Source organism: Pundamilia nyererei, unplaced genomic scaffold, assembly GCF_000239375.1.
Source record: "Pundamilia nyererei isolate P.nyererei 1_Seehausen unplaced genomic scaffold, PunNye1.0 scaffold00369, whole genome shotgun sequence".
Classification (NCBI taxonomy): Eukaryota; Metazoa; Chordata; class Actinopteri; order Cichliformes; family Cichlidae; genus Pundamilia; species Pundamilia nyererei.
The window spans coordinates 122,103-134,106 of NW_005187770.1; the positions used below are offsets into that span (position 1 = coordinate 122,103).

At 41.8% G+C, this 12,004-nt stretch overlaps 1 protein-coding gene across 1 annotated transcript; it reads left to right on the top strand.

Moving 5' to 3' along the window:
• Window positions 1–310: 310 nt before the first annotated feature.
• On the top strand, window positions 311–9,490 carry LOC102195584 (acidic leucine-rich nuclear phosphoprotein 32 family member B-like). Its single transcript, XM_005752627.1, has 7 exons — window positions 311–1,104; window positions 5,704–5,853; window positions 6,294–6,416; window positions 6,842–7,028; window positions 7,106–7,200; window positions 8,428–8,494; window positions 8,656–9,490. Exons 1-7 carry the CDS (start codon window positions 1,051–1,053, stop codon window positions 8,733–8,735), a joined length of 756 nt encoding a protein of 251 aa, XP_005752684.1. The 5' UTR covers window positions 311–1,050; the 3' UTR covers window positions 8,736–9,490.
• The last annotated feature ends 2,514 nt before the right edge of the window (window positions 9,491–12,004 follow it).

Here is a 12,004-nt window from a genome sequence, read left to right on the forward strand (position 1 = left end):
AATGATAACCACAATGATGCATTAAGCTACAACAACGATAATAATAATAATAATAATAATAACAATAATAATAATAACAATAAATATAAATAAGTGAAGGCTATAGTGTGTAGTGAAAATGTCATAAAGTCATAGTGAAAGTGAATTATCTCACATGCCAGACATTTTTTGCTAGTGATAAGCAATTCTTCATTATCGTTTATATTAATGTGGAAATAAATGAGATATGATTTTTCTTTTAGAGTTAAGTTACTGCACGTGGTCGACTTTTTATATCTGTGTAATGATTCCAAATGACAGTATAGTGGCGCTGTAGAGTATTGTTTCCCTACTGCTGCCGTTTCCCTCCATTTACAAATCAATATCTGATATGTTCAAGACCACCTCAGAAACTCGAAATTTACATACTCAAGCTGAAAAAACTCAAACTGTCTATATCACAGGAAAATTGGTGAATTTATAAAGCATCTAGTAAGGTTTAAGGAATCCAGCAGTCTTGAATCAGTTTTATTATCACTGTTTAAAAATACTGTCCGCAATTAAATGTTTTGGCCTATTTGTATTAATTTTTAGTCATTTTCTGTGCGAAGGCTAAATATCTAATTTATAACTCAGGCATTCAATGCACCATACGGCTTGACCCAATTTTCCACATGCGCCACTGGAACGTTCCGAGCATGCGTCAAGCTAAAGCGAGTACACTAGAACCTAAAGGAGGTTTCGTGTGTTCCCGCTAAAATGAGATGAAACGTAGAACTCTCACACGCGCTGGATAATCTCAAGACGAAATAAGTGCATATACGTGGATGAATTATAGAGTGCATGGCCTGAATGTAAAGTGTGCGAACCTCTGGGCGGAATAAGCCATGTTTCTACTTCCGCTATACCCACGTAACCACAACTTTATTTTGAAAGCCGTTCCCGGAAATGACGAGTATCTATTGTGGCTAGCTTCACTCCGGTTCCGCGTGTTGATGCTGAACAGAGGACGAGAGAGAAAACAAGCTTTCCATAACGTAAAGAACCAAAGCCAGGAAAAACCGGAGGAAAATGGACATGAAGAAGAGGGTCTCCTTAGAGTTGAGGCACCGGTCGCCCTCGGAGGTGAGTCTCTCGGGTTGTGTGCTTCTTTATTGGAATTGATCTGCTGTAGACCGGCAGGAGGAGGGGTGGCGAGCACATGGCAGCGTGTCTGCAGCTTGAGGGGGGAAAAGTGATTAAAAAACAGCATATCTAAAAAAAAGCAAAAGTTTAGATCTAAGCTAACACAAAGTCTGCGAAATTCTTGTATTAGCTGCTTCCCTTCAACTAAGTAGCTGTTATCGCCGCTCGCAAACAGCGCAGTCACGCAGTTGTTTACCACGTTGTTTTCATTTTATGCCCACGCATTTCTCGTTTTATTCATATTACTGATGCTCTTGAAAGTTATTAAAATTTAAATGAAAATCCCCACGCATGAAAATTAACTTAAAACCGCCTGCTTATCGGGAAATAAAAATATAATCGACGTCTTTCGGGCCTGGCTAATTCTAGAATTTCATTTATTTCGAAGTCGATAGATGGCATTTTAATTCTAAAACCCCCCATTGCGTATTAACATTCTATTTACTTGTTAATATTTTGTTAAAAATATTTTTCTGCAACTCACCGAGTCACTTTTTAAAAATAACTGTTTACGAAAACGCGTTTCCAGAGATTAGTCGGATCCAGCGAGCGTAAACGCGCTAAGGGCGCGTAGCCAGCGGCGTGCTAGCGCTACTTTTATAAAGTGGCTGAGTCGTTGTGGCCCGAATTTACGACACTCGTTTACTCATATCATTTCTCATAGAACCACCGTAATGAGAGACATTTTCCGCCGCAGTACCTTATCATTTTGGGTCGATAAGTGAGGGCTCCGCGGAGCGGAGGGGCTGGTAATAACACGCAGCTAGCAACAGAGCTAACTAGCAGCGTCACGTGTTGCCTACGAGTTTACAAACAGAGCCTCGGTCGGGCCCCGTTCCAACATGAAACCGCACAGGCGTCCTCTGTCCTCTGCGTCCTAGTTTGTTTTTCTTTTGAAAACAACTGAAAATGACGAGATTTACAACAAATAAACTGATATACACCTAAAGTGTTTTGGTGGTTTTTGAAAATAACATATTGTATGTAATGCTGTTGTATTTCAAACATTACAAAAGGTTTAAATACTGAGGGCAATGTATGTACAGGTCATCTCTGAGCTCAATGCTCAGGTATTAGGCAGTGTCTCTCTCTCTCTCTTATTTTTTCTCTCCTTTTGGCTGTCCCCAATCTCCCTACTGTGGCCATTTCAGAAGTTTTTGAACCAATAAAAATCATGGAAAGCTACTCTTGGAGTTGGTGTAATGTTTAATTGGGCTAATGTGGTTGGAGTGATAGGTTCAAGAGTGAAAGGGAATGTTTACTAGATTGTCGTGAGAACTGCTGCAATGTATGGTTTAAAGATGGTGGCACGGTCAAAAAGACAGTAGGCAGAGCTGAAGATGTTAAGGTTTCTGTTTTGAGTGAGCAGGTTAGGACAAAATTAGAAATGAGAACACAAGAGGGACAGTTCGGTTTGCGCGGTTTGGAAGACAAAGTTGGAAAGCCAGTTGGAGGCTGAGATGGTTTGGTCATGTGAGGAGGAGCAATGGTGGATATACTGGACAAAGGGTGATAAACATGGAGCTGGCAGGCAGGAGGAAAAGAGGAAGACCACAGAGGAGGATGAAAAGTATAGGGTGATCAGTTATCAAGTTATTCCAGATTTCCAGCTGAAGCAAAATTCAGGTATGAGGTGGACACTTTAAGGTTTTGCTGTGGTGCCCACTAAAGGCAGCACTCAGAGAAAGGAAAAAAAATGTTGAAGTTTTGTCCACATTATTCAAATGAGTGAAAATTATTAACTGATTATGCTTTTTGTACATTTTAAATCGGGCTGAAAATAAATGTCACTACTACGACCGGAATACTAGCACATTAATTAATTAAGCCATTGCATATTTTTAATACAGACCACTATTTAATAGTAAAAAGCTGCCATATGTTATTGCCCTCTGGTGGTGACTAAAAAGACTGCATCTTATAGACCGGAACTTCATCCATCTTTTATGGTGTCTGTGGGTATGCAGTGTTTTTCGAACTCTGTTTTAGGTACATATAGACTGAAAAACTGATTGAATGAATCATCAGTTTGAGGTGAAGGGACGTCTTTTTTTTTTCTTTTTTCTTTTTTTGCTTGTTTTCCACATGACCCCAAGTACTGCAAGCCAGTAAATGGGTAACTTGTGTCAGCTTAACATTCTGCAAAAGTCCTCCTGTTTATACGTAGGGGATGATTGGGTTTTATTACAAGGGAGGCGCTGTGATCATACAATGAAACACTGACATGTTTCAACGAAAACGCCGTGGAAACTCCCATGTTCTCGCGCTGCTTCTGTGGGTAACCACGCTTTCTAAGTAAGTCACCTTACCCGTTAGGCAGTGCTCAGTACAAGGAAAATGAATTAGTCACATTGACCTCGCTATTTAATCAAACCATCAAGTGAGTCATTTGAGGTTACAGATTTGTTTCATGTCACCAGCTGACAACGAGATTACAGCGGCAGCTCGACTGATTTTGCAGATTCTTCATCCACATGTAAACGCAGAAGTGGAGTTTCTGAAGAACTTAAACTTGGGAGAGTTTCGGTGATCTAAAAAGTTGTTTACATGTGAACAAAGGATCAAAACACACAGGGGAAAAAAACAAAACATAAACTAGGGCTGGGCAATATGGCCTAAAATCCATATCAAGATATAATTTAAAGCAGCGGTCCCTAGCCCCCAGGCCTCGGACCGGTCCGTGAGTTGTTTGGTACCGGGCCGCAAGAGTTGAGGCTCGGTGTGAAATGTATGGTTTTCAGGGTTTTTATCGGTTTTCAGCGTTATTTTGTTATCGTTTTTTTCGTTAACTCTGTATTCCTGGGTCTTTTCACGTGTGTTATGAATAAATCTTCTTTTTTTTCGGTAATGGTACTATTGTTGTATTTATCCGCGACACCTTAAAGGCCGGTCCGTGAAAATATTGTCGGGCATAAACCGCTCCGTGGCGCAAAAAAGGTTGGAGACAGCTGATTTAAAGCATGTGCGGTAACGATATATATCGCAATATGTTCTTTTCTTCTGTATAACGTATTTTACACACTATAAGGCACGCTTAAAATCCTTTCATTTTCTCAAAAATCAACAGTGTGGATTGTGTATGAATTCTGGTTGTGCTCACTGACCTCGAACTGATTTTATGTGGTACATGGCACTCAGAAATCTGTCAAAAATGTTTTAGTACGACTTTGGTAAGCTACGAAGCTGCACCGCTTGATGGATTGTTGGAGCATTACGGCTGCTGTAGTCAGGAGCCTCGCGGAGTAATCTGGGTCCTAAACTCCTTGTGGTTCAGGTCCCAAAATCAAACGATCACTGCAGCATCACTGAGAGTTGAAAAACTGTCTAAATTCTTTCATCTGTAATAAAATGATCAGCGTTCTGCTCTACCAGGTGTAACAACTAAGTTTAACATCCAGGCATCCAGAAGTTAGCTCACTAGTTTTCCACCTAAACACGATATAGCATGTTCTGACTGAGAGATTTCTAAACAAATTTAAAAAGTACAGCTCTGCTATCACTTCCAACATAAATGAAGACAGAAAACTAAACAGCAGTCACTTTTGTAGGGTTACTGAAGTTGGGCTAGCTGGTATATAATGATGTGCTACGTGATCACTAGCAAAACAGCCACGTTAGTATAAGATTAGCACAGTAAAGCTGAAGGATGAACGCCAACTTCTTTTCCACTCGATAAAAGTTAACATGGGGGTTTCTAGTGGTTGGGGACAAATGCAGTCGCATGGCAGGATGCTGTAAACAGACCAAACTTCAGTCAGGAGAACAACTGAGATAATCCATCCACAATACGAGGTTAGTCATTAATATACTGCAACAACATGAGAATAGAGCAGCTGTGATGGAATGCAGCATTAATGAATAGATGGTAGGGAAGTGGAGGAAGCACAGTTTTTGCCCATATTCCAAAAGTGCTTCGTCTCTTTGATTTTACTGTCGCCCGCCATAATTTGCAGATGATGTTGTTTGCAGCCACTGCCATGCTTTCGACCAAAACAGGCGCAGCTTGATGACACCATCAACATGCACGGTAGAGCGGAATAGCCAAAATCTCTAACACTGGCCAAATTTATATAGTTTCTACCGTATACCGTTTATACCGCCCACCCCTAACATAAACCCTATGAATACCTGCGTATGTGTTGAAGCACAACTGCAGATTATTATAAGGAAGTTTTTATTTTTGCATAAACAGAGTAAGCAGAGAGGAAAAGCTCAACTAGATTAAACATACAAGAGCACACAGTGTATTCAAAAAAAATGTTGATGTTTTATTATTTTTTTATTACAACATGCTGTTACTGTATCAACCATCACGCAAAAATTGAAAATGATATGTTGAAATCTGGAGGCTAAACATGAAACATTCAGGGTTAAAAGTGGCGAAGAGTCACAGAGTCAAACTGTAACCAGTTTAATGTGTCACTCTTCTCACATGCTGCTTAAAATAGAAATAGTGTTTACAGTTATCCACTCTTTCACCCGGTTGGCGACTTTGAGCCATGCTGGATTAACGGCGCGCTGTCCCTTCTCTCCCCTCAGGTCCAGGAGCTGGTCCTGGATAACTGTCGCTCGAGCGAAGGAAAGATCGAGGGAATCACAGAAGAGTTCTCGAATCTGGAACTGCTCAGCCTCATCAACGTCGGCCTGACCAGCGTCGCAGACATCCCAAAGCTGGCCAAACTCAAAAAGGTGAGAGGGCCTGCAGAGCGTCAGGAAACCAGATGTTCATGTAAATGTTTGAAGAAGGTGCAGATGTTCAGCTTTGCAGAGCTTTCAGTTCCTTTTCCAGCACGTTTTCTCTTTGTAGTTTCTGAAAGGTGATTCAAATTTGATTGTTTGGTTTGTTATTGGTGAATTTCTCAGTTACGTAGCCTGTGGACAGCTGCCTCTGGTATACTTTGCTTGCTTTTTGGTGCAGCAGAGGGTTGAGAAGCTTTATGTTTGGCTTCAACTGTCACACAGTTTGATGGCTTTTTGTGTCTTTCTTTTTGTCCTGTCAGCGCTCTAAAAGTAAAAGACACTAATGATGTAATAATATAAAGCTGCGATATCACCAGGTTTTTAAAAAAAAAAAATATATATTTCTGTTTGATTTTTTTGATTCACAGCTTTTCTTTGTGTCTCTGCAGTTGGAGCTCAGTGACAACAGGATATCAGGTGGTCTGGAGGTCCTGGCAGAGCGGCTGGTGAACCTAACGCACCTTAACCTCAGTGGGAACAAGTTCAAAGACATCAGCACCCTGGAGCCGCTGGTGGGTGGAGTCTACATCGTTATTTAAAAAAGAAGTGACAGATCACTGCTGTGTGCTTTTGTATGTGAATAGGTTGTAACCATCAGTAAATCATATAACAGCATGAAACACAAACACATTTATATATGTATATATAAACAAACAGTTTCTATAGTAACAGCCAACATGGACGACAGTCAGCAGCTCTGTTATCCTTATACTGACATGTAGGTATACAATATATGTGCTGGTCTCAGGTGTCCATAATGCAGTTTCAGCTTGTAGTGACATAATAGTGCACGAGCTGTGGGTCGTCAGTATTATGTCCAAAGCAAACTTGCACACAGTGTGCTGTAGCCAAACGAGGGCAGCACTTTGTACTTCTTCATTAGTTCTTTGAAAATGTTTTCAGAAAACTGACCGGATGTCCGTCTTTGTCCCTCCAGAAAAAGCTGCCCCAGCTGAAGAGTCTCGACCTGTTTAACTGCGAGGTGACAAACCTGGCCGACTACAGGGAGTCCATCTTCAAGCTGCTCCCCCAGCTCACCTACCTGGACGGCTACGACATCGACGACTGCGAGGCCTCCGACTCCGAGGGCGAGGGAGACGGCGTCGACGATGAGGACGAAGAAGGTGAAGGTTTGATTTCTAGAAAACTGAGAGAAAATTAAAGCGACAGTAATATTAAGATAGTTCTTTTTATTTTGCAGAGGGCGAGTCAGAGGACTTTGAGGAAGAGGAAGAGGAGGATGAAGAAGACGTAGTGGCTGAGGAGGACGACGAAGACGACGACAGCGGTGATGAGGTGAGTTTGGAGTTAAATCAGTAACATTTACATAGAAATGCTGAAGAACGATGAAAGGAGGGAAAATGAGATGCGAAGTGTCTTCTGTTTATCTGTGACGTATTTGCTCGTCTGTCCTCCACATGCTGTCTAAAACCACTTTCATCACAGCATCACAGTCAAATGCCCTCTGTCCTGTGAATTTGGTGCATTAAGACTACAATAAGATGGAGTCAGTCTGCAATTTAATGAGGTTACGTTGGCGTTTACATGTTACAGCTCGTGATGAATCTCTGAAAAGTCCAGGCAGAACCTCAGAAATGTAACCAGAATGCAACCAGTTAAGTGCCATACTGCACAGAGACGTGTTGCAGACAGGTTGCATTCAGGGACACAAGAGTTGCTCAGTATTTGCAGCATGTTGGGAATCTGTCTGCATATATAAATAATTAATTCTAAACTCCTCGACAAAGTGACTGCAGGCACGCTGGGATTGGTTGGAGGCAGGTTGGCTCCCACCAGGAGACCCGTGCAGTTAAACACCCATATGGATAATTTATAATACAACAGCTCTGTTTGTTTATAGGTACACACATGTGCTTTCATGTAGTCCTCCAAAACCCGACAGGAGTCTGTAGGTTAAACACAGATTGCTTGGAAAGGAACAGGGAAGCTTGTGGTGCCCTTGATGAGTCAGGAGAGGGTCTCCTTAATTCTTGTTCACAAAAATTAAAAGTCGTCATGTTTGATAACAAGAAAGGAAACTGGCTACACTTAAAAACAATACGGCGAGAAAACACGTACACAAAGTCTGACGAAAAGCTGTATGCCAAGCACAGTTTGCTATAACAACCCCACACACTATAGGTGGTTCCAGTAAAAGCAACGAAAGGCAGGATTTGTTTGGTTCTTAGCAAAGTAAAACCATTCAGGCGTCACTAGTAAAACATCATCATGCTTTTTCTCATGTTCATGAGTAGAGGCTGGTCAGTGTTCTGCGCGTGGCTGAGTCGGTCAAAAATACACAGCTTTTGCAGCACAGTTTAAATGTTCACAGTTTACGTTCAGTAAACAGTAGTAAAACTTTGATTGTTAGCTTGTGGTACATTAGTCTGCTCTGACTTTCCGAGCGGGGTAATCCCGAGTTGAGGGAGCGTTCCACAACACATTTCCAACTGGGAACTCTGACTTTCCGACTGATTCGGAAGAGGCACTGTGAGTTTGCATCAGCAGTCTTTGTCCCTGCAGGATGGAGAGGTGAACGGAGATGTGGACAGCGAGGAAGAAGACGATGATGAAGATGAGGAGGAGGATGGTGAGTAAACCTGTATTTTTCCTCACTATTACTTCTCTTTGTTTTGAGGAACACTCGAACGCTCATTTATATCTGATGGTGCCTGTTGAGTTGGTTCAGTCAGGTGTAGCCAAGTAGTAACTAATCAGCCAAATAAAAGACTCCCATTGTTCTTCCTGCAGATGAGGACTCGTCTCCAGCCAAAGGAGAAAAGAGGAAGAGGGACCCCGAGGACGAGGATGATGATGACGATGATGAATGAGGGCCTGCAGAGACCCCTCCCTGACCCCCGCAAACCCTGCTGACCTCTTATCCACTCAGTCTAAATGTCTCATCCCTGCTGCCAATTCTTCCCCCTCTGCCTCCTCCCACTTTCACTCTGGGCCACGTCCCATTTCTGACTCTGGTCTCCTCGCTTGTCGCCTGCCAAATTGACATCCGTTATTGTCTAAAACGCCTCATTAATTATTTGTTTTGCTTTTTTTTTTTACTTTCATTTCCACAAGTTGAGCCAAATTTTTTTTCCCATTGTCATCAACAACTTACAGCCTCCATTTAGTCCTCTGTTTTTGCCGCAGTCTTATTCTTTTGGTTTAATGGCAGCACGTTTATTTTTTGTGAACTCAGGAAAGAAGAAAACACTTTAACAGAAAAGTATCTGTTTTCTCGTCCCACCATCAACTGTATAAAAGAGTTTGTTTAGCTATTAAAATAAGAAGCTGCAGAGAGATTCTCACATTTTTAGAAGCTGGAACCAGAGGATGTTTCGCCTTCTTTGGAAACCTGCAAATCTTCCATCAGAATATACAGCTAGACAGTTTTTTATTTGTTTGTTTCATCACAGTTTACATTTAAAATGGGGGGGGGGGGAACAACCTAAACTTGTGCTAACAGGAAAGAAACCATCTGAACTCTAAATTCCAACTCTTGTTTGTGGGCAGTAAATGCATCACCAGTCTGGAAAAGCTCAAAAAAACAAAACGTTGCAGACTTTACGTCAGTTTTCCTCTTCCTCCTGAGAATAAATGTCTCTCCTTAACTTTTTTTTCCATTGCATGTGGGCGTGGTTTATTTTATTTTTTTACAAAACAATAAAAACATGAGGAGTTAATAAATGAATTAATGAAATCTGAACCCAACTCCATTTCCTTATTCCTCTCCTGATGTCATCGGTCTGTGATGTAGCTCGTCGCTCTGATGACATCATTGTATTAAAGCCAATGTTAAAAAAACAAAAAAAAGCTACCCACCCTCCTCCTCCCTCTTCCTGTTGCCAAGGCCAAACCTGCTCAGGGCAAACCGTGTTGTCTTTTTTTGCCAACAGAGCTTTTTAAAAGAAATATTTTTTCAGAGGAATTTGTTTTTGTTTAATTTTTGTATGGTTGTCTGGGGAAACGCTCTGCCTCTTTCCTCCCCCCTCTCCCTCTTTCTGCCTCCTTTAGTTTCTGTCTCCTCAGTAGAGAGCTCCAGATGTTCCTTCAAGCTTACACTGACTAGTCGAGGTTGTTTTCTTTTTGTTTTGGTTTTTTTGTGTTTTACTTTCTGTAAGTTAAATGAAAGCAAACAAAAAATACATACAAAAAGGACTTTGTAAATAAAATCTTAACATTTTGCTCCTGGCTCTCTTGTGTCCTCGTCTCCCCCCGTCTCGTTTAGCCTTTTAAAGCCAGCGCTGATCACAGTCAGTAGCGGTTTTTGACATGGGTGACATGGGCAGTTGCCCAGGGCGGCATCACGGGCATCGGCAAAAAAAGTTGCTCGTTCTCATGCTGCCCCGACATGAGCGCATATTGGGAATGGCATAGGCACCGCTCTATTTTCTATCGGCCACTTACTGGAAGGGCGCCCTCCGTATGCGAGGTGCACCTGCTGCTTGGGGCACAGGGAGGAGAGGGCGGGGCAGCGGGTTATTCACTGGCTGGTTGGAGCAGCATCTAATAACCAACCCGCACTAATATATACAGATCACTCAATTATACATATCAAGGATTAACAGAGGTTAGGTGCTTGTTGGGAATCTCAGTCTCACTGAACGTGCTCCTGTGACTAGCCAGCATGTCATGGAGTGGGTGGGAGGTATTATCCATAATTGTCCTTATCTTGGACAACATCTGCCTCTCAGACACCACCCTAACGGAGTCCAGCTCCATCCCCCACAACATTACTGGCCTTGTGGGTCAGTTTAGTCTGTTGGCATCTGTGACCCTCAACCTGCTGCCCCAGCATGCAACAGTATAGAGGATAGCACTGACCTGATACAACAAGATAACATTAATTAGTACGGATAGTGAAAACTTCTGTTTATGTTTGTTAGCCACTTGGCTATGATAGTAAACAGTAGACACTGATGTAGCTGACTGAACTTTTTGGCCAATTTTTTAGCACAATTGCAGTTGTGCGGACATATACACAGTGGACCAAATGGTTCTGTGACAAGAACCCCACAGGCTGAAATGCAGAGCAAAACCATAACAGAGCCACCCCATGTTCTTCTATAGATCAGATTCATGACTCCATCAGATCTGCTTTCACTGATTGATCAGTCCAGTTCTGATTTTTGTCCCTCAGCCTTTTCTCATCTTTGACGTTCTGTGTCAGGTCTGTGCTGGATTTTAAAACATTTATTTCCGCAAGCTGATGTGACGTCACAGATCAACTTTAAATATGAAACACGATTAAGTCAGAAAACTGCAGTTCCTCTAATGGCCACTGGAGTGAGTCACTCATCACAAACTTTAAAGCAGAAACAAGAACATTTACAGCCTGGTGCGAAACACATTTTTGGTCTTCATAACTAAATTTCCGGCACACGGGAGCTGTGTGTGTGCTGATCTGGAACATAATATTACATAATGTAATTACCTGACTAATGATATGGCTCTATGTGTGTTGCAGACCACCCAAAACGAATAGTGCTTCAGTTTTGTTGAGGGAAACACTCATATTTTATTGGTCTTACATTCATTTTAATGAGTATTCAATGAAACACCAGGACTGAGGCTTCAAAGAGTCCAGAAACCCTGGGTGACTACATCAAACATTTTCATGCAGTCCAGTTCCAAACTTCATTCAACATTTTTTGCACACTCACACTGTGTTTTTCATGAGTTTTGTGATTTATGCATTTTAGCTCTTTTGGCCTACCAAAACAGCAAGGTCATGTATCTTACCCTTGAAGTTAGTTTGCAAGCTGCTAACAAGAAGATCTGCTGTGTCCTTCTGCCCCTTCCATTGTTTCCAACCTGCTTGCACCAGTAAAAGTCACTAGAGCAAGCGGTGTGTGTCTGCTGCCTGACATCACTGCACCTTGCATGTGGTCATAATTACACTTAGCTCCATAAGTATTTGGACAGCTTTAATTCAAGAGTTTTAAGAAATTAGCATTTTTGCATCCCATCATCCCAGACGCAGGGTTTCTTATATTCGATGGTGACCATTGTGTTTCAGGTAGTTTGTGAAGTATGAAGGAAAATAGTCTCTGCTCCCAAATAAACCATTTTCAGGAATTTTAGGAAAACAAGAGTTGTGGCT

Coding starts and splice junctions, on each gene's coding strand:
- LOC102195584 (XM_005752627.1), top strand. CDS start 1,051: ATGGACATGAAGAAGAGGGTCTCCTTAGAGTTGAGGCACCGGTCGCCC. Junction 5,854..6,293: donor AGCTGGCCAAACTCAAAAAG/GTGAGAGGGCCT, acceptor GTGTCTCTGCAG/TTGGAGCTCAGTGACAACAG. Junction 7,029..7,105: donor CGACGATGAGGACGAAGAAG/GTGAAGGTTTGA, acceptor TTTATTTTGCAG/AGGGCGAGTCAGAGGACTTT.